The 25,985-nt window shown below is 38.6% G+C and overlaps 2 protein-coding genes across 2 annotated transcripts in view; both read right to left on the bottom strand.

Annotated features, from left to right (window-relative positions):
• LOC129371592 (plexin-A1-like) overlaps positions 1-25,985 on the bottom strand; it is a 260,658-nt gene that overhangs the window by 112,023 nt on the left and 122,650 nt on the right. The window contains exons 5-8 of the mRNA XM_055048267.1: positions 13,952-14,052; positions 11,268-11,391; positions 10,838-10,991; positions 10,094-10,193 (exon numbers count right to left, since the gene is read on the bottom strand). Of these exons, the coding sequence (XP_054904242.1) occupies positions 10,094-10,193; positions 10,838-10,991; positions 11,268-11,391; positions 13,952-14,052 (479 nt within the window). The remainder of the gene's footprint in view (positions 1-10,093; positions 10,194-10,837; positions 10,992-11,267; positions 11,392-13,951; positions 14,053-25,985) is intronic.
• Positions 6,496-8,544, bottom strand: LOC129371601 (protein Daple-like). The gene is made up of 2 exons (XM_055048285.1): positions 6,933-8,544; positions 6,496-6,610 (listed from the first exon to the last, which is right to left on the bottom strand). The coding sequence occupies exon 1, from the start codon at positions 8,469-8,471 to the stop codon at positions 7,377-7,379; it is 1,095 nt and encodes a 364-aa protein (XP_054904260.1). The 5' UTR covers positions 8,472-8,544; the 3' UTR covers positions 6,496-6,610; positions 6,933-7,376.

The raw sequence follows: 25,985 nt of genomic DNA, 5'->3' as shown, positions 1-25,985 counted from the left end.
CCGTGCTGCCGGATCGTTTGGAAATATTTTGGAGATAAAGCTAAAACTGCAGATTGTGGAACATCTATGTAATAAATGAAGACGCATAGATTACACATGCCAGATCACACACCTCTACAAAAATGGCCCCATGGATTAGTGAGTCCACAAAAGTTGTACTGCCTTCCACAGGCCAGACATGCATACTACATCATTTCCAGTGTCATTTGTTTTTCCATCTACATGTAAAGTTTTGTCAGGTAATCAAAGGAAAACGCTTCTGTAAACAGGACCTGTGTTTTACAGCAGGAATTTTTTTTTCTTTTTAATTCAACTTTAAAAACTTTTAAGACCAGTATCAGTAAGATTTAAAACCTGCATCAGGACAGAAATGCATATTTTATAGAGCAGTAGTGTTAAGCTTTTTAGCACACAATGAATATAGCATCGTATTGGTTGGTGTCAGAAGTGAACCAATGACAAATGTCGTCCAGCCAACCGGCGATAAATTTACTCTTTTCCCATGAGAGACGCAACAGCGCTAGCCAGCTAGCCAGCTAATGCTAGTAGCTAGTTGTCAGTAGCCGGCAAAACGCCAAAAAACGCAATAATGATGTTTGAGGGTGACTCAAATATTCATCTGACTGAAAAGTCCCATGAGAAAAAAAGAACATAAGATACTCCTGCCATGATGACATTTATTGTATTATATTGTTATGTAATTAAGGCTATCTTACATTTTAAAATTAATTAAACACTTTTACATACATGAATTTAATCTTGTACAGGACAAACAGCCTTTTGGAAGTAGATCTAGATGCTCAACTTTATTTTGCTTACATGTTTTGTGTGTCCCATATCTGGTTTATGGCATGGTGCATTGGGGTTTATTCAGGGGCCTCAAGGTAAAAAGGGTTGAATGCATGCATACACTGCTCTTTTCAGATTACTTGTATTACATTGAAAATGAAAAGCGATAAATATTTTTCCGTCCCCTTTACTCTTGTGTATTACTGATGTATTCTCACATTTCATGAAAAAACAGTCAATAAACCCTTTTGTGGGACGCTCTACCCTGTAGTCTAAATAGACTGGATGTTCAGCTTGATCGCCAAACAAATCCCTCTGAGTTTTATCCAATACCGCGACACAGCGAGCAGCAATAAAGTGATGTATACATCATTAGGTTACGAACCAAATGAGAAGTTTAGATTCTCAGTGGGTTGGCTCAGACTCATTACTTGATATTATTGGAGATTGTCAGGGCAATGTCCAAAAGCAGCGAGTCGGTGAGTCTCAGCTCTCAGTTTAATTAAAAACGGGATGCATTCATTCAAAATTGGACCATGCAACAACGCCAGAGAAATCAGCACCATCAACTAATGGATGGGTAATCACAAAACAAAGATGAGCCTAAACAGTGTCACACATGATGAGTTCAAAAGTTGATGAACACAGGAGGAGAGGGAAGGTGGCGGGATCGCCTGGAAATGAGAGCGGCTCCTGCAGGCTGGAGTGTGGGCTGATCCCATCCGCTGAGTACCTCCTTTCACTGCTTCTTTCATATTGAAATGGTCATGGTGGCCTGAAGCTGAGTGGGGGGGAGGCGGTCGCTAACCTTTCAGCTGTGTGGGACGCATTATCCCGCCACACAATAACGCACAATCTCCGTCTTGTTTGCTAACACTGCTTTATATTTCTCCTTCCCTCTTCATGCCTCTCCAGCACTCGGGGAATGTGGGTTTTCTTCAATGCTCCGCTCTCCCCTCCAGCACCATCCCGCCCGTTTGCTTCAGTCCCTCTCTTTAAAGATGCATTATTCCTCTCTCCCGCATGCTCAATTAAACTATTCCAAATCTCTTTTTTAATGCAAATGCCTAATATTGTAAAAAGCGTATGTAAATAGCTCTAGGCATAATCTGCTGTGCCAAGTCTGTGCCTTCTGTCTCCGTTTGTTGCCTCTGACTGTGCGAGCACCTGTTTGTGCGTTTGCTTAAAGAGGATGCAGGAGCTGGTGAAGCCGGTGGTGGGTTTTCTTTGCATCGTGCGTACCTTCGGGCAAGCTGTGCGAAGACACACACAAGCCCGTCTGGGCCGCCAACCTTTGGGCTGCTCTGTTTGTGCATCAGTGCTGATGCTGTAAAGCCTCTCAACCTGCTCCACGCCCACCAGGACAGAACCATTACCAGCCATCTGAAACGCTGCGACTCCTGCGCCTCGGCCTCCTACGGGCAGGGTCAAAGATTTCAAGGTCAAAGGTGACGGCATTAGGGGAGTGGTGTGTAAAACGTTGGCATATATTAAAGCTGCTGCACTGTAGTTTTGCTACAGACTCCTGAGGGGGCCTGACATCAAAGGCTTAAACAGCAGCAAGCCTATTTAAGCGGCAAAGTAGGTGGGGGGGCACAGCAGAAATGCACACCCACGCAAAAACATGCAGACGGGCACAGATACTGATGAATGTCTTCCTTTTGCAGTTACTTTAATGCGACCTGCACAGGTTTTAAGAAAAAAGCCCATACATTAACAGTCACGTGTTAACATATTGTTACATGTGCAGATGGCGCTGTTCGGTTTGCTCAAAGGAAAATGCAAGAGAAGTGGTCTTGAGGTTAACAGATGAAGTGAATTGAGTCACTCACTGGCTGTAAAAATCCACTCTCAGGTAAAATACAGAAAAGACAGGTGCAATGTTTTACTTTTTTATTTGTTTTTAACGGGCAAGCCATTAAAAAAATTAAAATACAAGGAAAATGAAAAAGTATCCAGATAAAATTCAAAATATTGAGGATTTTATCTATTTAGACACGACTTTTGATCTAACTTTAATCTCAGTCCAAAAAGCTCAGTCTTTAAAATTCTAGTATACATGTAGATCTTCCCACTGAGGATTCCCAGATTTATCTAAATGGACATTTTTTTTTCCATGTTTTGTTATATTTTTTTAATAGCCGGTCACAAGGGAGCAAGACAATTTTAAAACCTCTTGAATCAACATATGAGAGTGTTTTAAAGACACATGACAAGAAATCCTGACAATATTATCACCAACATTCTTTCTAAAACTTTTCTTTTAAATTTGAATATCTGATATTTTATGCAAACATTTGTTGAGTTTAAAAAACTCATAATGCGCTTGTGACTCCGTCTTTACTAAGGTTTCTCTTTTTGAGATCAGATAAAAAGGGTGCCCTCTAGAGGTGAGTGTATCATCCCAAAATGTAGAACTGCTTTTACAAAAACGTACATTTCACCGCGAAGAGTTACTTTAAACTCTGACGTGTTCTGGTTATGAAATATTTGCAGATTCGGCCAAATATATGGATGTTAAGTACACAGATCTGGACTTGCTATTGAGGAAGGCAAATAAACTGTTTTGCGAATAGTCTGTTTGAAGTTTGTTTGGTTTAAGTGAGATTTTAATAATGAATTGACATTTATGATTAAACTGCTTTTTCAGTGGTTTTTAATCAAGTGGAAATTAGGACTTTTTGGTATAACCTCTTACCAAGCATTTCTCCTTTTTAAAACATTATTTAAATGATGTCCATTGCCACTGTGTGAATAGATAAATGCTTCAACAAAAAACAGAATAAGAGAAAGTAAAGGCTGGAGAAGTGACCCAGGTGAGCTCTCCCTCTCCAAGCCCACTCCATTATGACCACTGCCACACAGAAACTCCAGCCAGAGCTAATTAACGGCCTATTACTATGCAGATGTATGCAGGGTTGAAAGCAGATCTCAGGCAATAAATGGGCCTGATGAACAAGAGGCAATGAAAAAAAGGGATGTGAAGGAGAGAAGCAATGAGATCAGAGGATGATGGGATGACCGAAGCGTTGCGTGGTAGAGATGCAACAAATAACAGGTAGACATAAAACATAAATCTTCAAAATCTTAAAATTAATTTCAGTTCAATGGAAAAACACAAAAAAGTCTAAAATTGATACAAAGGGTCAAACATAAAGAACTCACCTTCATGTATGGGGTTCATAATAAACAATGAACTTATTTCATCATTTGAACTTGGAGAGCAAACACCAGCAAGCTATCACTTTGGAAGAGTTCAAACAAATTGGTGTGGAAAAAGTAATGTTTTTAATCCTAGTTTGTGATTCAAATGTATGAAAAGGAAGGACAGGCAAGACTGGAAAACTGTAAATGGAAGGAATTAGCAAATGTAAAAGTTGTTTTGCACCTAACCTCATATGGGTTGGCAGCAGAACTCCACCAATGTCTTCCAGCCAACTGGAGATACATTTGAAGTTATCGATGATGGAGCCAGCTTGCTAGCTGGCTGGATAGCAAGGGTATATTGCTGACTGCATACAATTTACCCTTATGTTAGCCTCTGAATTAATATCAATGCTAATATGCCTTTGTTAGCTAGCTATATTAGTAGCTAGTTACTGGTAGCCACCAGCAATCCCAGTCACAGAATGCAGTTAAGATGTTTGCATTCGACTATATATATATTATATATATATATATATATATATATATATATATATATATAATATATATATATATATATATATATATATATATATATATATATATATATACAAATACTTCTGTCAGGACATAATTCAAGAGCTGTTATTAATGTATTTAAGGCCAACTCAATTTTTTTTTTTTTTTTTTTTTTAAATTTTGGACATTTTAAAGTCTTGATTTAGAAATATAAATGTAAAACTTTTTATAAAGCATAAAGCAGGCGATCAGATAAAAAGAGCGCCCTCTGTAGGTGAGAAGTAGTAATGTTTTGTTTTATGAAACTAACTCCTGGTTGCTCAATGAATGGTGGGAGTCTGTGCCAGGTGGAAGAGGGAGCAGTCAGAGTGAAGGTTGTCCAAATCCCTGGGCTGTAAATCACACTCGCTTTCTTAATTTAACCTGTATTTAACAAGACAGGACAGTTAGAGGCTTGCTCCTGATTGGTTGGTTTATCTCGTTGCTGCTCTGTTGGTTTCTCAGCCTGGACCTTCTTTTAGTTCAAATCCACATGGAGATATACCTGACTAATCCAGTGAGATGAAATAAAGCTGCGGATTTAAATTACTAAAGGTCGATTTGTTGAAATCAGCCCCAATTTTCCAGCTAGAAGTGTCAAGAAAAAATAAAAGGGAAGGAAAATAGGTGGGTGCAACAAGATGTCATAATTAAAAAGAGCATCAGTCAAATCTCAAAGGAAAAAAAGAAAGGCAAGTCATGAATAAATTAACATAAGAGCTGTTGCTGGTAAGATCTTGTCAGGGTTATTTCAACCATTCATTTGGGAGAATGCTAATGCAGCGAAGAAGCTGTCAGCTTTGTAAGAACTGCTTGTTGTCAGAATCTATTAGAGCTCATGATCTGACAGGAACTCTGACAAATGCTTTCTATCTGTTTGGACTAATGTTCAACTCGGAAGCCACCTAGAAAAAGGGAAATACTAATAACTCTGAAAATTACAAATGTCCATACAGGATGCAATAACAGACAGGAAATTGACCAGCCACCAACTCTACATGGTGGCTGATATCAAGCTAACATTTTATCAGATCAACCCTTTGCTTTAATAATCAGATACTGATGATGATGCAGGAGCAGAAATTCACTGGTGCCCCTCCCCTACATGTTTCTGACCACTACTGGTCAGCTGGTTAATACCTGGCTACATTGTTTACTGCTTAAAATAAAGAAAGATTTTACTGAAAACATTTCAAAGGGGATAAACAGCAATGTAGATTGAGAGCTGTTAGCAAGTCATGAGAATGTTGCACATCAACAATGTCTTCAGTCAGAGGCCTCTCCAGATTCATTGCAACACTGACTGTTGCAACGAGAGAAATGGATTCTTTGGAAATCACATTAATTGCGACATTTAATTTCGCTTTGAGATAAAAAAAAATCAATCTGAATTGAACACAATGTTACACACAATGACAGTGAAAGAGAAGAAAGGCAAAGTGAATAATTCACAATTTCTGATAAACTACGACTAAATATTACTGACATTTGTGCATCAAGTGCTCTACTATACATCAATTCAAAACACTTTGTAAGACAAAAGATTTATTAAGTAGTATACACTAATTTGTTAATTATGAGGAGAATTAAATATTGTTTGCAACTTAAATTGTTAATTTAATTAATATGCCTGTGAAAACTGGTTCTGTAGTTATAGAGGAAGGGGCAGTTTTTGTTTCTTGTTTTTTTTTTTCCTTTTGCAAGAGCTTTTGCTCATCCTCCTTTTTCATTCATGTTAGTAAGTGTTGAAATAGAATGTGTTTGTGAATTAATGATGAAATTTGTTAGCTTTACTGACTAAATTGATTGTTTTTTTTCACATAGTGTGAAATATCCACCATACATTGCAAACACAAAAAAAAAGTTATGTGAAAACATCAAGAAACAGACTAAAGCTAGATTCCACAAAGTGTAGATGGAACAAGACATCAGGAAAATATTCCGACACTATTTCTGAATATTGCAATGCATATATAGATTACAACAACTCTGCATTTTCTTGACTTTATTGCTTCCATCGCTACAATTTCCACACCACCCCTTAGAAAATCTACAAGTGGGTATGCATCAGTGGCAGGAGGACAAACTCATCACTGACAGCTAAAGTGTGAATGAAGTCCTGAAAAAGTACAGCAGACCAAATATTAAATTCAAACCTGCAAAGATTGTGCTGATGATATATTGAAACAATTCATTTTAAAAAGCACAAACAAGAGAGGTTTTGTTCAGACTCGGCGCTCACATCCATCCTGGTGATCTGACCGTAAACACACAAACCCACACACACACCCACCCACCCACCCACACACACACACACACACACACCACACACACACCCCACCCCCCCACACCCACACCCACCACCACACACACACACACACACCCCCACACACACGCACACACACACCCCCACACACACACACACACGCAGGCGAACATACCTTCCTGTGTCATGGTGCAGTTGGAAGTTGTATGTGTAAAGTTATCCAGAGGTGTTGGACTGACAGACCCACAATGTGTTAACTCATGTCCTCCAGTGAATTCTGACCCTGTTACTAAAGTCTGGAGGAGAGGCGTTGCCGAGGAACACGGGTTTGTGGGAGAAAGGCAGGACCCGCCCTGCCTGGTACCAGCTCCCTGGCACCTGAGGAACAGGGCGTACCCCAAGACCAAACTCAAAGTACATAGGTCCTGGATCTCATGTGTGGGGCTCCAGGGTACGGTTCCAAGGGCCCAGCCGGGCCTCTGGGAGTACCTGGACCCCCCCTACCTTGTGCGGGACGCCTGGTTGGTTGTAAACAAGACTGTCAAACTGGTGTGGGGTTAAGGCAGGGTTTAAATTGCCTTTTCTCTAAATATAATCAAGATGGAGGCTCCATTTAGGTTTATTTTCCAAACGCTTTCCAGATTAAAATTCCGCCCGCAATTAGTAAACCTGCCCCTAAAGCTGTACCAATTCCTATTGTCACATGCTTTAGGAATTTGCTAGATTCTTTTTTCTTGTCTTGATTCGCTTTCATTTCTGCCTCGTTGATTTTCTTCACCTCCTTCTGTTTTGCAGTCTCTGAGTTTTTTTGGTTTTCTTTCACCTCCTTTGGTTTTTCTATCTGTAACTCTTTCTTGACTTCCATCACTTCTTTTCCTAAGTTGTCTATCTGGCTTTCCAGCTGCTGCATTGTGTCTATGATCGCCATTGCTCTATCAATTCTAAGTTTTAAACTTACATTGGCCTCTTCCAGCAGTTCATGAAGAAGTTCAATTTTTCTCACTTTGTATTTGTCCATATATGTCAAGTTGAAGTCCAGCTGCTGCATCTTGTATATGTCATCCACTGCTCTCCATAGTCTGGTATTTATATATTCCATTTGAAAATTGTCATCTGAAAGGCCTTGTTCCAAATTTTTAGCTGACATGTTGTTTTGATCTTTTAAAATGAATCTCACTTCAAAGATGTTATCAATTAACTTATCCAAATTTCTATTTATTTCCATCTCCTTTTGTTTGTCCATGTGTGGTATTTTGGTCATTTCCATCTCCTCCTTTTCTCTCGCTGTCTGTGTATCTTTCATCAGTTTCATTACCTCTTTCTGTACATCTTTTATCTGGTTGTCAAGGTTTTCTAATTTTTGCATGGCCTTCAGTGCTCTATTGAGTCGGGAATTTAAACTTAAATTGCCCTCTTCGAGTAATGTCTGTAATACTTCAATTTTTCTAATTGAATACTTGTCCATCACGGTGATGTCCAGCTGATGCAGTTTATCAATGTCCTCTGCTGCTCTCCAGAGTCTTGCTTCCAAGCAGCTGATATTAAAGTGGTCTTCTGGAAGAAGATCCTCAAGTCCATGAACTACATCATCATCACTAGCCATTATGTTTCCAGCTTTCAAAATGAATCGTATTGCATTGACATCATCATTTAACTTATTCAACTGTGTATTCATTTTCTTCGAGATCTCTGAGTTTTTCTTCATTTCCGTCATAGTTTGTCTGTTTAAACACAAGCCTGGAATGTTTGAACTCTTCACTGACTAAATGTGTCTTGTGATGAACTTATATACAAGAATGCAGAGTTGTGATGTAATGCAGAAAAGCGTGATGTCACAAATTGATGTCACAGCCTCAGTAGATCAAAGGGCAAACTCATCAAGTTTGAATGAAAACATATTTATTTTTACATATTTTTAATGAACCCAAATTTATCTACAGCAACTTAGACCAGCTGTAAAGTTATTTATGCGTGATTTTGGTCATAGTTTTAAGGAAATGTTAACAGATATATCGATATTGCATTGAAGAAATCTTGAAACTTAACGCATGATCTGTTTTTCCAAGAGCTCCATCTTTTCTGTCCTCTTTCGTTTCTCTGCTCTCTGAAAAATATCTGGTTCATTCTCATTAGCGTCTCATTACCACGCCCTGCTGAAGCAGACGTCAGCAGCCGACCAGAAGGTGGCGCTGGTCCATGTGGAGGAGCTGTGTCTGTTTCCTGTCGAGCCTCTGCAGCAGGAGCTCAGAAAGTATCTGAACACTAAAGGTAGAGAGAGCCACTGCATTCTGACACACACACACACGCACACACATACACAGCTAAACATAAGAGTGAGTCAACTCAAGGCAGACTGAGGATTCTCAATTAGTTTCACAAACTCAGTTCAAACTGTCCTTGGAGACACTTTGAAACCTCCCACTCACCTTACATGATTCCACACAGGATCTATTCAATAAACAGTGCTGCTTAAATCCATCTCTGCTTCAGGTTCTTTCATACTGTCAGTCAAAATATTCTGAAGTCAGAATTGTTTTCGGACAGATTTTGTTTTTATTTAAATTTACTTTATTTATAAAGAGGATTCTGGTGAAATTGGCAACTCAAAGTGTTATATAATTGTGCCACATTTATCCAATCAAATAAGCTGGATTTGAACCCCTCAACTTTCAGTAGGTATGGGAGTGTCTCTCTACATACATTACTAAATTAGATATGTAAAGATCCATGAACTATATGATGATGACAAATGCATTACTGGGAGACAAGAAGAATAATAACTTTAAAGCAAAAATGTATGTTAAGACTTCCTATTTACTCTTCAAATAACAGATTCAGACAATAAAAACCCAAACAAATTGCTTTGAAATCAGTGTTGAAAAGCAAAGTGGTATTCCGTTACTCAAATTAGGAATAAATCACTTGCAAACAGCGTAAGTGATGAGTTCTGGGCTCCCAAGCTTGGCTGCTCTTCTACGCCTTGCATGGATGGGATTCGATTTATTATTTCACTCACCAGTACTCCCTTATTTGCCCGAGATGTAATTAACTAATTGATTTGTTAAAAGCTTGTGAACATTGAATACCGAAGAGGCACAGGTTGCGAGCCATCCTCACTTATCCCCGTTAAAATAAGAGTTACTTGTCAGCCAACATTTTAGCACCGCTGCTTTTAGCAAGAAAGCACATTTATTTATTCATGCTTGTCACTGCTATGCATGGATGTTTAACATTACTGTGACATGAGTTAATCAGTTCTTTTGCTGTTTAATTTGGATCAAATGTAATACATAGATGGTTTTTGTTCTGGTTTACAGTTATGAGTGGCTGACTTACGACTGGTGGACGCTGCAGTTGTAGAAGACGAACAAAACACTGGCAAACTTCTTTCCTGTCTCTTTGGACTTCAGATACAATCTTATTATACGTTGGTCACCTAAAAGGAAACACAAAACATTTGATAGACTTTTTTACAATATTCCTGCATTTAATTATTATGACCCAACATAAATGACATCCATTATCTAAAGGTACTTTAATATGGAGCTATATTAATCAAAATCTTGTGCAATCTTAAAGCATGCCACAGGTGGCTTTAGACATGCTTTGTTCTTTTAGAAATAAAACCCTTTTAAGTTAAATTACTCATATTTCTTGCACAGATAAAGCATAGCAGCACTCCAACTCCTGTCCACCTATGTATACCTTTTTTGGATATTCCAGTCAAAGATGGAGTGATATTTACTTCAAGCCCTGCAACATAGTATATAGCTAAAATGAAAGCTGTAAATGCAATAGTGGGAATGAATGAACACGACAGGACAATAATGGAGTCCGGAAGGATTTAAGAGCCAGAGATATCAGGCAAATTTGGCTGATATCTGATTATATTAACTTGAAGAAGGCAGAAGACAAACTAAATGGGGAAGGTCACGGCTGTCAGGAGCCAAAGGAACACTATGAAACAAAATCATAATAAATACTTTTGACCAGAACACTTCATATGGTGTAATAAACAACTAATAAGTTTCCTTACTAAGTAACTGCATATTATTTAAACCAAAAAAATCAATTAGTTACCCTGGTCTCGTGTTATGGGATCAATTTCTTTGGTAGAGGGAGACAGGCAGAAGATCCGTCCGCTGTAGATGCGTCCTTCCGTCTCCACGTAGTCCTCAAAGGAACAGTTCACTCCCGCAGACAGACTGGGCACGTTCTGCGCCTGAAGCACCAACTAGGAAGCAGGACAGAAATCAGAAAAGATGAGCTAGAGCAGAAATTTCAATCAATACACTTCATTACTGATGCCCCCGAAGCAGAAAAATGCTGCTCCGATATCAGGTTTCGGCTCCGGCCTAAAATGATTGCTTGTGATAACACATCAACAAGCTTTATCTAATATCATTTTATATCCTTTTCCCTGTATGCCTCCCCCTTCTCCAGCTTTACCAACACACAGAAACAGCCCCAAACATCTGAAAAGATATAAAAACATGACAGGACTGCGTACCTGCACTTCTGACATGGTGACCGAGACGGTCTCCGGGTGGACGGACAGATGAACGCACTGCTCCACTCTGGTGGTGAAACGCTGGGGCTCCTCTGCTCGCTCGCAGCGATCCCTCCTCGAACACCTATCACAGGAGATTATCCCACACATCTCTTTAACAAAGATCCTCAGTGTCATATTCTGATATCCCCTTTAATCTCACATTAACAGCTTATTTTACTTTACTTGTTGATGAAAAGCTCTGTCATTAGAAGAAGCTAATGACAGAGGTCTTTTCTCAACTGGGACGCATAAATTGTTGCCATTTATAAAGGCATTCACATTCCAGTTGTTTAGTGCTGCAAATATCACAAAATTATTGATCTGGTGTATGTACTTAAAAAAAAAAAAACAGAGTTACAGACGGAAAGTCTGTTGATTAGTCTGTGCAGATATGCATGGAAATTAGAAATAAATTAGGGAAGCACATACAAAATAACTTACATTGAAAAAGCTGAGCCCAGCAATTACTAGAATATGTCATGTTAAATGGTGCCGTGTGAACCAAATCAGCACTTTTTCAATAGCTGTGCAAATCTGCAGGAGCTGAAGCAAAACTAAAATATGTATGAATGCTTACAGTGGCGGTATGTGTAAGGTTCAAGTGTAATGAAATGTCAGCCATACACTAAAATCTGAATTACTGTGTAACACACCAGGAATGAGCACACAATGAAAGGGTGCATGCAGTACATGTCATAAATGACTGACAGCAGCTGCTCAGTCATCCTTCATCTCATTTGTTGACTGGAGAAGGGAAGGCAACTGTTTTTGCGCCAGTTTGGGATCACGGACATGTGGAAATATGAAAAGTGTTGCAAACTTTAGTATTTGTCATTTTTTACTCTAATACTCCAAAGTAAAATCAAGTGCCACCAACTACAGAAGTTTTAAGAGGTAAAGATTTCACCTGTGTGTAATTTATAAGTTGAAGTAAACCTCTGCTTTGGTCTAAAGCAGACTCTCCACCCACACTTCAGCCTTTAGATGCATCCCAGCTGTAACACGCCTGAGTCTCTTTAGGGAGCTCCAGGTTTGCACCTCTCCTCCTGTTGCTCCTTGAAACCTCATACTGGCTGCTGATAATAAGAATGTTTTTTTGTGCCCCTGAACCTAAACGCATAAAAATGAACAATTCATTTGTGGCACGTCAACTCTGACAAACTTTTGTTCTGACTGCTCTGTTCTCACAGCTTGAGAAAGTCTATTTAAATGAACCGCATGACGAGCCAATCACAGACAGGTTTTCTTTCCATCCAATCAGAGTATTTATTGCAAATATTGCATTTGCTTGGATAAATTAAACAAATTAAACCAGCAAATCTGGGTAATGCTTCTATGGGCAGGAATTACAAATCAAAATGGAAAGATTCCATAATTAACCAAACACTTGACTTTTGTAGCTTAGGTTAGTTAGGCACACAAATATGCTTCCTGTGCATTTTGGGTAATAGTTAAACATTTCTCAAGCTACTACAAAATATGTCATAATTAGTTCTTCTTTTAACAGCAGATTTTTAAAGAGAAATCCAGGCAAAGTCCCACATTTCTTACAATTTTTATTGGCAAAAATGTTTTAATTTCCTTCAACTTCAGAACTATGCACATCTTTGTCTGGCTTATTGTGCTAAATCTGATTAAAATATATTGGTTTTGTTGTTGCAATGCAAGAAAATGTAAACACCTAGTGTATTAGCACTTTGCAGAAGTATTGTATGAATGCTGATAGTATTAGCATGTGTAACCAAGTCAACTAAAATTGAAAGTACTCTCGTCTACATCCAGGTAGAAAAGCAGTAAAAGCAGTAAAAGCAGTAAAAGTCCAAGTGCAGCAGAGGAGAAAAGAAAACAGCCAGACAAAGCGTTCAGTACTTGCTCGAGATGACTGACAGCAGCTCATCAGTCATCCTTCATCAAGATGGAGCAACTCATCCATTATCTCTAAATACCTCAGATACAGACTTTGTGAAGGGGAAGAAGCCGCCTTTTTCTTTATTTTTGGATTATGTGATAACTAGAGCTCTTGGAAGACAGAACATTTTCAATTACACCTAATTAAAAAAATTTGCACGGCTCGGGCAATTTATTGATGGGAGATTTTACTGAACATAATTACAAAAGAGAAAAAATAGGGTTTTCTGATCTTTAAAATCCTGAAAATGAAACAGAAATGGAGGCTAACTAAACCATAAAAGATTAAGACGATATAAACCAAACAGTTAATCAAATCAATGTCATGCATCTTACCTACCTGATGTTAGAATGTTCAGGTTTTATATACTCAACCTAAATGTAGCACCTTTTAGGTATTTTTGGACAGTTCTTTTTAACACCATGAGATTAAAACAAGGTTTAATGAAGGGATTACATCTAAACGTAAAACTCTATCAAGGCCTAACACTAAGGGCCAGGCCCACATGCAGTACTTAGGCTCTTTCAAGTGGGAATGCTGCAAAGTATTTTGAAGCTTTAAAACGTAAATTTCTTAACGATCTGATGAGTCAGATATCCTTGAAGCACCTCAAAGGAAGACAGGTTCATGCTAAGAAAAAAGCTAGGGGAGAGCTACTGCACCCTCTGGTTTAATCAACACAAACTGGGCGAATTAAACTTCAAAAGCAGCTTCACTGTGTGCAAGCACTCACATGTTGTGCAGCACACACCAGCCACAGTGAGGGTCTCCTGATCCCAGACAGTCTCTACAGGATGTGTACTGCTCACAACTCTCCACCGGCACACGGGTCACCTGGAAGAAAATGTAAAAACAAAAGGTCACAGCTGGTCGACGTCAGAGGGAGAATCATCTAGTCCAACAGACTAAATATGGTGACTAGTAACTGGACGTACTGTAGGAACATGCAGATAGGGTTTCTGTGCGTATTTGCACATAAAAACATTGCTTCATTATTCCAGTTTGTATATGAGTTAGACTTCAATCCAATTTTAATTAACATTTCATTTTAATTAGTCTTTTGGAAGTCCTGAGTGTTGGTTTGTCACATAAAAATAAATCACATAAAAAGCAGTGAAGACCAGCTTTGCAGCAAAATGCATTTTTGATGTTGGCTTCCTTTTAAAGTTCATATAGCTTCATTTTAAACAGAAACTTAAACCTCAACTCACTTTCTATAATTGTCTTTCCTCAGCCCAACACATTTCGGTAAGCATCTCAATATGAAGGAGTATAAAATCAAAGCATTTGAAAACAATGAGCTACTGTGCTTGATACCATTAAGATAAACATCAGTGACTGCCTTGTTTGAACACTGACTCATTTCAAACGCCGTTTTATGGCATGAATGAGAACAAATCTAAACTTTGATGATGTCAAACAATACAGCTAAATGGATTTGTCTACAAAAGACACCTGCATTCATATTTTAGCATCAGTGGGACAGAATTTATCTTTAGGAAGCCCAGAGAAACTGATCCTTGCAGGTGTCATGTAACAGCCCCGTGCAAAGCAAGAAATTCAAAAGAACTTCCATATTATGGCACTTCCAGGAAACTCTAAATTGCTAAAGGGTCCTAATAATTAACTCTATAGAAAGCTTTCTGAAATGTTGAAGTCATACCTGTGAGGAAAAAGGTTTTATGCACCCAGCTGACAATTCAAAACATCAAGTGCATCAGTATCCATATGGTAAATCTGTATTTGCTGGATGCGATTAGCCAGTGACAGGTGGATTGGCAGACAGAGCGCTGCCTCAGGCAAACTCACACACAGGAACCGACGCCAGCAGGAAGGCTACTCCTTGGCCCCAAAAACAGACTTTCAGACAAGTTTTCTGGGGCATCTGTTAAATTCTTAAATACATCACTGACCACCAAGTACACATTCACACACAGACAAGGCGTGATGTGCGTGTGCACACACGTGTCTGGCTGTTTCATTTAGGTGAAGTATGAAATCAATAGCACAGCAGAAGCAGGAGGCACATGAGATTAGCTGGAGTCAGTCTGCATTCTAATACCAGCTGCAGGCGGATGCTTTCAGAAACCTTCATGGGGAAAATACCACAACAAACTATCTCATTCAACCTGCCACACTTCAAAGAATAAATTATTCTGTTTTCATCACATGTTTTTACACAATCATTGTATAACTGACCAAACACATTGCAAATTTTATGTCAATATATAGCAAACATATGTGTTTATTATTCAAGATTGTGTCAGTGCTAATTGCAATGCTAATGCTAACTAGCTAGGGGTAGAAAATTATTATGAATCAATGTGGTTTTTTTTTACTTTAATTTACATGTTTGCTTCCCATTACCACAAGCAGTAAGTAATGTTTCTTGATACTGTACTTGAGGGTTTTTCATTCCTGATTCCTGATAGTCCAGTAGACTAAGTTAACAAAAATTGCAACATTTGTTACATTTTATGCTGGTGGAGTTTGCTTTCAGGCAGACTAACCAAACTAATTGACAAATCTGTTCACCCCTTTGCCAAAAACCAAGAACTACTGAAGGAAACAACACAAAAACCTCTGAAAGAGACAGGAGTCCTACTTTCTTTTTCAGATTAGGCAGTCTTAAAGGGGTAGGATTTTATGTTTTCCAGGCACATAGTGCCATTTTATACCCCGATCAAGTAACTATGTTATGTTCAGTTTTAATAAAAATGCTGTATATGACTTAAAAGAAATTTGACTTCAATGTTTAAAGCCTTGAAATCAGGTCCCTTTAAAAACTCCTGCTCTTTCTCACTCGCCTTCAGGAAATTGATCATTTTGTGATTTTACCAAATGAAAAATATGTCCTATAATGAGCCCAGCAGATGTGCAATTCCACCAGGTGTTAGCTAATTGCTGTTAGCTAGTCTGAAGGAGCAGCATGGGGGAGTCGTATGAAGGGCTGCTCTCTGAGAAGGAAGCTTGGGAGAAGAAGTTGGCACTCGGTCCACCCAGGCGTTTTGCACAGCTGTTGCCATAGAGATTAAATAATTTATGCTAGCCATGCTAACAGTACCAATCATTTACATGAGATGCTAACATCAGATTAAAATCTCAGCTGTGAATGATAATGTTGTCCTGTTCTCAAACTATTACTAGAATCGCTGGCATGAAAGAATCAAATCAACCCTCCAGGTATGTTTTTGATTAACATTGTAACAGCTCAGAAAATGTGATTTTACATAATACTGCCCCTTCAAAAAAAGCAAATGATTCACTAGTAAAAATGGACCTGAGTGATTGGACAAACATACTCCACTACTCCACTGAGGAGCTACTGTTCTAAATTATTCAACCCATTATGCTTTTGAAAGTCAAAACATAGAAGTGCTCTCACACAATACTTGCCACATTCCCTCCATTTTACCCTCAGTTCCTGGATCCTCAGGTTCTCTGGGTCACACAAATGTACAGGTGAACACAATGCCTTATCGCAGATTCATTGCATGGTAATAGTAACCGGTGTCTGAAGGCCACCATAATGTAGCCATCAGTAGGCACGAGCCTCTTACAGAACACCAAATGGCAGCAAATTGCAGTCATTATTTGTGGCTGTGAAAATACTATGCTAGTAATACAGCCCATCTGATAAAGAGAGGGAGGGGGGAAGGTAGTAGGGAGAACAAAAAAAAAAAGAGCTCCCTGCTCTCAAGCACAATAGCCAGAGAGAGAAGTTTATTCAGTGGAGCTTTGTGATAGCAGGCTGGATGATATATTCCAAGGGAAAAGTTAAATTATTAAGTTTTAGAAAACAGATAATGGGGAGGGTAAGTGGGAGATGCTCAGCCAAAGACTCTTTGTCTCACTCTAGGTGGCACAGCGTCTGTGTTTGTGACAGAACTGTAAGTGAGCAGCACCTATTTATATTAAATATGGCATTTTCATCCCTGGCCCATTTATGGCGGTGGAAAGGGGGCCGAGAGGGGGCATCCATCTATAGACAGGGGAGGGAGGTGGATAGGAAAAGGACAGGAAAATTACAGCAGAAGGTAGAGAAAGACACAAAGAATGAGATCATGAGACGAGAGAGGGGGCCAAAGGGGGTGTCCATTTAACCATTCATTTTGGCTTTCAGGTGATAATGGACAGTGTTTGTGGATGAAAATAACCATCCAATGCAATTCAGATTTATTTCTTCTTTTTTTTTTTTCTGGTTTTACCACGTTTTCACAGTGCAGGAAAGCGAGAGGAAGAGAGCACAGGAGATGATGAGGGGAGTTTATTACAAATAAATAACAGCTACAAATGAGCCTCTCTCATTTGGGTCATGATAGAGAGGCTCTTAATTTGCCTAGTGGCAGATGAGAGGGGGGAGGGTGCAAAGAAAGGGGAGAGTGGGAGGTGTACAGAGAAGGATAGATGAGAAAGACACACAAATGTAATTGCGACTGATGTTTCATTCCACATATGGGGCCCCCTTTTCCACCACAGCTAGCTGTAGCTGTGAGCTTGGGTGTAATTGTCCCATCTGTATAATATGGTGGCGAATATAAGGTGCTATCACAACACAATAGGCTGATGGATGGCTTATTCCGCCAGCGAGTTTCGTTCAGATGCAACCACGGTAGCATCAACACAGAGCAGATGTGCAATTTGAGGTAACACACTGGGTTGACGTACTTGACCTTAAGGTGGTTTTAGCAAAGAAGAAAAAAATGAAGCAGCCAATTGGCACTGAGGCTACACACACACACACACACACCCACACACCCACACACACACAGAGAGTAGCGGGGTTCTCAATGGTGAAGATATTGTATGTCAACAGATAATTATGGGTTCTAACTGATTTATCAACTTAAGACTAATGTTTCATTTCCAAAAAAGAAAGCCTTTTTTGTCCTCTCTGTACTTTTTCTATAGCCTACACTGTGGTGAAACGCTCCAAATGACGCCATAGATCACATGAAACCACAAACAGACACAATCCTGGAGGAAGCAGACTGTGGGAGATGGAAGACAAGTGAAGAAACATCTGACAAAGGGATGAACATAATCCCTCTTTATACTTCAAATTTCTAGTCAACAAATCTTGAAGCAGCCCTGGTCTACAAAAAAGAAGTACACAAGCTGAAATTTATGAAATTTTCCAAATGTCGTATTGATAAAATACATCAAAGCTTTTGAGTGTTTAGTTTGATGATACCTGAAGGTATGAGTGTCCAGTTCATTTAGTTTGGCTTTTTCAAACTCTTGACAAATCACTGAACCGGTTCCTTTCAAATAAAGCTCGGCTAAATTTCTCTTAAGATAAATTAGCATAGCTTAGGGGTGCTGTGTTGGCGCAGGGGTTAAATACAGCCTACAGATGGAGGCCTTTGTCCTCGATGCGGCTGTCGCAGGTTCGATTCCCGGCCTGGCCTTCGCTACATGTTTTCTCCCTTCTTTCAATACCCACTTTCCTGTCAATTCACTATCAAATAAAGGACACGAGAGCCAATAAAACCTTTTAAATAAGTAAACATTTGAAAGAAATAGAAATAGAAAGAAATAGCAAAGCCAAAGTAAAGGAACGGGAACCGATGAGCAGCTCTTGAATGTTTATTTCTGTTATCTTACTATGAATTCACATGACGCCACTCCTAATACAGGTTGATGAGAAGCTGCCATGTTCTCACTTGATTATCAACAGCTGAAGAGCAATCTTAAAGTGAGACGGAAATTCTCTAATCACCCTCAGTGGAAGCATCGCTTTGGCTCTTACGCCTTTATATCCCTAAGTTCCTTGTGGGAGTTGATATGAAGCTCATGGTTTGACCTGCTATAAATAGTTAAAGCACTGGGAAAAAAATCCAGTCACGTTACGCAGCTGACGTTCTGAATCTTAAAGACGACGATGCTAAAACACCAGGTGAGATGACAGTGGAAGGGAAGAATACCTCTCAAGATTTAGAAATGCTCGAGTGACTTTAACCAACAAATACCATCTTGCCCCAAAAGTAAATCCTAAGATGTTATGCTTATCAAATGGAAGTCAGAAACTTGCTGACAGAAGTATTTCTTCTATCTTCTCCTCATTATCCTCTCCAGTCACCAACTTTTTTTAGGAACTTCATAGTTGGACAAACACCAAAGAAACTGCTTTAAAGGCAGTGTGCGGCGGTCTCTTCCCGCTGACCTCCAAGTACAGTAAATGCTGACTGAATTTAATATGAACCCTCTCTGATGTGGTGCCAGGGGTAGGGTTTCTCCACCGTGCAGTACAGTACATTTCTGTATAGTAGCTAAATCAATACGCAAAGGTACATCATCGGACCATTATGCCAGCTTTCCCGAGCCGCCACCCCTCACACCAAACGAGGCTGTTTGCTGCTGGCGGGTCACCTTACAAAGGCTGTTTTACAAGTAGAAATGCTTGACCTTGCTCTCTGAGTTCAGAAGTGCAACTCTGCAGTCATAACCGTTACAAGACGATGAGATCTGAGACATGACCTTCTGTATATGATTTGGATTCAAAATTGACAAAGGACCTAGGGCTCTTTTAGTCTGTAAAGCGAGAGAGCAGCTCATTATCTGGCGAACCAATAAGAAAAAAAATGATTGTCTAATAGCCGCGTGTTAGAAGTAAGACTTGTAATAACATGATAAAGACGACATCTGGTACAAAGATACAGTAGAAATCAATAGATTATGAGCTGTAATCCACTTAGTCACTTGCTTTAAGGCAATTAGGTGATGTCATCCACAGGGACATGCGGGATAACAGAAATATTTCCCACTCTGTGACGTCAACAGCCGAGAGCCATGACAGGAGGAGAAATCTATTTTTTATTTTTCTATTGGACCGGAACAATTTGAACATGGAACTGTAAAAAAAGCAGCAATGATAAAAGTGATTTAGTGCCATTGTTCACTTTTATGAACACAGAAAATAATGAGGTATCATTGGGGAGACACAGAGATAAAAAGATGGCGGCAGACCGAGATACGTAGAAAAAAAAAAAAAAAAAAAACGCTGAGAAAATGTGCCAGCGCAGGATTTTATGTACGACACACACATACACACGCACACAACCCAGGGCATGAATAAATCTATAGAGCACTAATCGAAAACCCTCATCTTGCACTGAATCAGTTTTATGTTTTCCTACTCCTGTCTGTGTAAGCTCAGATGTGAGTCCACACTGCCCGTTTTGATATGTGGTCTGCGTGCTGGAGTTCAATGCACCGCATTTAATTACGGCCAAGTGAATATGGGAAAAGGTAAATTGCTCTGTCAAGCTGGAGAATTGGGCTCTTGATGTTGGAACTCTCATCACTTGGCATTTCTATTATTCAACATCAAGAAAAAAAAAAAAATGGAGGAATGACGACGGCAGGAAGAAGAAGGGCCCGACAAGCAAGACACCTCCGATTGTTTCTGCTTAAGAGGAAAACGTCAACCGGCAAGATGTGAAAAGCCCAAATGCTATTTTATTGTTTTATTATGTTTTATAGATTTCAAATATCCCTCTTATATCAAGACTCATAAATTCATCTGATAAACTCTGGTACACCCTAACAGGACGGGCAAGACCATTTCACTGCAACAGTCATTGTGGAGTATGTCAGTATTACGACTAAATTATGATTTTGCTTGAAAAGGCAAAAGAGGGCAGTCATATTTTTGGGTAGCTGAGAAATGTCACTTATCAAACTTTTTTTAAAGGAACTATTTTAAAATTTGCAACAAGCTAGAAGTTGAAGCCAAAGTGTGTGATGAAATGATACAAATGACAGCTTCGATAAAAAAAACAAACAAACAAAAAAAAAACAAAAATCCAAAGTCTATTATCCAGGTACATGTATTGGTAAATCTACAGGCCACCATTAATTTTGGTCTTTATTACTTCAAGTCCACATTATGCGAATCTGGCAACTGAAGGGAAATTACATCTAAAGTCTCTATAAACTCTCTCCAATCTGAAACAAACACATGTGCAGATCCAATTTTAAAAATATTAGGTAGAAAGAGTTAGAAAAAATAGCAGAGCATGTCGCAGAAACCAATTATTTTTTCCCACCTTCTCAGCTCTCACACACTGGCACTCTCCATTTGTACTCTTCCTCTACTTCAGTCCCTGAGTCTGGACTGTGAATGTAGTCAACACTAACAACCTGGAAGTAAAAAGTTATTATCTGCTCCTCAAAAAGCTCATATCTTGGTTAGTGCGATTCTGATGAACAGAGACAGAAAACGGATTTGAAAATGTACAGCTCAAAGGAAAAATAACTGGTGCAAGGGAAATGTTGGCTGACAGAGAATCAGCTGATGAGCTAATTTCGAAATTTTTATGCAACTCTTGACAGCATAAAAGTAACAGTAACTAGGGTGAGAAAGCAGTAGAGCTTTTATTAGAGCTCACATCTTCTAAACACCAGAGTATTTATCATCAAAGTAGAGTCAGGCTTACAAACTACCAGTATAACTTCATCGAGTGAAGTAAGTGCATGCTAATACTACAAGGTGAAGCATATGTAAGCACAATAGACTGCATTTATGTTTGAGACTCTTATTTTGAAATAAAAAACAAAAAAAGGAAATACACACAAAAACCTTGAGTACTGTGCCGAGAGTTGACCAAGAAAGAATTGTCATGGAGTTAGCTAACAATATTTAGTTAAAAAGAATGGGTAATACAATGGTAAAAACGGAACTCAGGTAATAACGCTAAAGGCTAACCATTAGCAACTAACAATGCGAAAGTTAACGTCTTCTTCCTTGCTTCCTATTAGTCTGAAACGACAGACAGACAGACAGACAGACAGACAGACAGACAGATAGATAGATAGATAGATAGAGAGTCAATGTGGGTAGCATCTTTAGTTTAAAAGCTAAAATGCTTTGAACAAATTTAAACCAAATGGGTTTGGACTGAACAGACCAAACATCAATTACCAATTTATTTCAATTTAGGATTTTCTGAAATCACTCTGACTAAAATGTTAGAAAGTTATGGGCGATGTCACAGTATAAATGCACCTTAATTTAATTTCATGTTTTTTTTTGTTTTGTTTTGTTTTGTTTTTTGGCTTCCTCATTCGGGAGGGACTCAGAGTAGAGCTGCTGCTCCTCCGCATCGAGAGGAGCCAGTTGAGGTGGCTCAGGCATCTGGTCAGGATATCTCCTGACCAGGTGTTTCGGATACGTCCCACGGGGGAGGAGGCCCCGGGGAAGACCCAGCACACCCTGGAGGGACTATGTATCTCGGCCGGCCTGGGAATGCCTTGGGATTCCCCAGGAGGAGCTGGAAGAAGTGGCTTGAGAGAGGGAAGTCTGGGCCTCCCTTCTTAGGCTGCCCCCGCGACCCGACCCCAGATAAGCGGAAGACAATTGATGGATCGATGTTTTTTTTTTATTTTTTTTAGAATTTTATTAATTCTTGTTACCATACAACTGGGAAAATTATAGATCTAAAAGAAAGCTTTGAACTCCCATCTCCTTGATCATAATACTGGCTAAAATTTGATCAAAACTCATCCCATGTTTGTTGTTATTTTAAGACGAGGAATTAACATGCAAGGCCTGCATCAATAAAACTGCAAATTCATGTTGATTAGGAAACTGGCAGGTCTCTCTACCAGCAGAAGACCTCCATCCTTGAACTGAACTAACATGAGGAGGCATGTAGGGGACATATCACTGCTCATCAAATATAAAACACTGGCTTTAATAATTGAAAACGACTTTCTGGTGGCAATAGCAGTCATCTTTAATGAAGATTAAAAGGAAAGAGACAGTTATGAAAAGGAAAATCTGACAAAGCTTACAGCGTGGATTTCTTCTATCATGGCAATAAGCTGCATGGCTCTGACTCAACCAGGTTTTAGATCAATTGAAAACATCTCTACAGATTAATAACATTGAATTAAAAAAAATTAAAAATTTTAGTTTCTCATAGTTTCTGTATGACTTTATTGTCAAAAACATGCTTGTCAGAATAAGATGTTCATTTACTCAGATGGATGGATAAATGCAACTTTTAGACAAATACATCAATTAAATTTTATACTTTTCCATACTGAGTGCTGAGGATGAAGCATTTCTTTCTGACTTTAATTCTTCAGATTCTTTGACTCCATGATGGTAGTTTCAGTTTTCTACATCACATCAACAGTGATGGCCTCCATTTGTATCAAATTACACCTCCACTCTGTTCTCATTGAGATACATGAAAGTCAATTAAGCCTAATCGCTGGTAAATTACAAAACAATGTCTACATACTGTGGAAGTCTCATTTAAGGTTATCACACAGAGGTCATTAAGCGTTTGGAGATAAGGGAGTCGTAGAGAAGACTCAAAGTGCTGAATACACTAGCAAACTCTCTGAAGGCATCTGAAGATAACACAGATTCCAGAGCAGCAGGATTTTAAGCATATTATCCCAATGAAGTCAGCATTGTAAATGAGAAATCCCTGAGACTAAGAAGTATTAAGTAATAGATCTAATATTTATGATAGAAAGTATTAATTATGTAAATGGACAAATCATGGCTCCAATCACAGTAGTTTTGGGTCTGGGTCAAACCTGAGTCCAGATTCAGGTCCCTTCTGAAATATGTTACAATTAAGTTACATGAAATCTGAGTAAACATGTTGGCATTAACCAAACCAGTCCACATAAAAACATTTTCAGGAGAACCAACAAGACTAAAGCTGTATCTGCTAAGTCAGGCTGATGTTTTATCTTATAGCACCTCTTTCATTTCAGTTGTGTCTTACTACTTAATGATATTGTAGCATGCACACTTTAATTGCTGGATTACCTAGACTACTCATAATCTATAAGGAACTGCTAATGAAATGTTACAATTCACACCCAATTACTTCATCTCTGCACTGATAAAGATTCTCTAACTTCAGATGCTTAAAATTGAAAACTGATGACTTGACCAACTTTATGAATAATTCAGCTAACAGTCTATATGCCCATATATATAAATTCCTACATGCAGTCTTCATCTTTTAAAGTGAGTGTGAAACATTGAAATGAGATAGACCAAATATAACATTGCAGTCCTGACACTGGAGGACATTGTGAATTAGGCACCTTTATACCAGATACAGATCAACTAGTCAAAGTAGGGACACATTTAAAGAGACAGATGTACTTCAAAAACCTGAAAAGATGGTTCACAAAATCCCCTTCACTTCCTCAAGTTTAGAGCCACACAACAGGCTTTTCAAAATACCAGAAAAATAGTGTGACAGGAGATATGAAGACACAAGAATGTCCTACAGACACTTCCTGTCAAGATAAAATATCTGGCTACTGCAGTGACTGGAATGTCACTGTAGAGACAGTTATGCTGGATACAGAAACCTGTGTAAACTTGATCAACTGTGTATTACTTACTTCAAAGCTAAAGTGATTGAAATCCCTGTAATGTAATCATATTACAAGGACTTTACTCAATCGGACTCGATCTTGGTATCAAATAGCTGCTTCTTAGCCACATCAGTTATAATAAGAATAATATTAAATAGTATTAATAATACCTGTCATATGAACCAGTTATTTCCTTGTAAGTGAAGGAATATGGAAGAATGTGTACATGTATGTTTGTCTGTAGTTGCTTTTTTGCATAGGAGTGTGGCCCTGGCTGATCCTTTTTAATAATTAGTGCGAATGTGACTTGATGCGATATGACATGACAACATGATTCATCCTGCATCCTGCAGTTATTCTGCCTTATATTCTACTTGTCTAGAACACATGTAAGTGTAGTTAGCTGTTTTAACCTCAATAACATTGAACATAGATGGTGTTGGTGCCTTTTCAGGCTGCAACACACTGAAAAGTTCCAAGTATTTTGTACTTCCTATATTTTAGCTCCTTTGAATCTTAGCAATATCTGAAAGAATTGGAATAGTAAAGGGGGATAATCAAAGTAAACTCAAATGTAACACATATTTTTACCAGAAAGCTTATCACAAAGTTGAGTTGGAAATACAGACAGATATGGAGAAAAATGAGGCCAAATGAAACAAACTACATTAATACAATAAAGTCATTTCTGAATGGAAAGGTTCTCCTTCAGAGACTTTACAAGTTCAAAGTCTTAACTTGTAAATATCTACTTGTCATGGCAACTATAAGGGGAAAATTTAAGGGTGAAAAGCTTTTTTTTAAAGTTTTTCAAGGGTAGTGAAATACATACAACACATGTAATAATGATAAATTTCAGTTACTGGTCAAAGCAGTAGTATTAATATTGGTTATTGATATCGGCCCAAATTTTCAATTCAGTTTATGTCTAAATAAAAGACTAAATAACACAAATTTACTCAATATTTTTGATAAAGCCTATGAATTTCTGCACTTGGGTTATAAGTAATTTCAACTTATAACCATTTGACATGTTAATATGTTTAAAGTTAACAAGAATAGCTACAAATGTCATCTATTATTCAAAATATTATAAGAGTAGCATGTGCCTGTGTGTTTTTCTAAGGACCCACAAGGTGCATGTGCCTCTGTATGAATGTAATTAGCTTGATTGCTCGCTTCCCAAGTGATTTTTTTTCCACCATCTTCATTTTCTCATTCTGCCTCACCTATATTCTGCTGCACATATGCAAAAGAAGTTGCATATCTTCTACTACACACTCAACATAGTAGCTATAAAAGCCTATAAAGCATCATGCCAGGGATCCTGATAAAGAGATTGTGTTTGCACCTTCATGTAAACCAGAAAGACATATGCATACACATTTGTATGGATGAGAATCTGTACC

The sequence above is a fragment of the Poeciliopsis prolifica genome, unplaced genomic scaffold (genome assembly GCF_027474105.1).
Source record: "Poeciliopsis prolifica strain line A6 unplaced genomic scaffold, Auburn_PproV2 SCAFFOLD027, whole genome shotgun sequence".
In the NCBI taxonomy this organism is placed as follows: domain Eukaryota; kingdom Metazoa; phylum Chordata; class Actinopteri; order Cyprinodontiformes; family Poeciliidae; genus Poeciliopsis; species Poeciliopsis prolifica.
Note: the sequence above shows the minus strand (reverse complement) of the source record. Positions and strands in the feature narration are given on the sequence as shown.

Coding starts and splice junctions, on each gene's coding strand:
- LOC129371601 (XM_055048285.1), bottom strand. CDS start 8,471: ATGACGGAAATGAAGAAAAACTCAGAGATCTCGAAGAAAATGAATACA.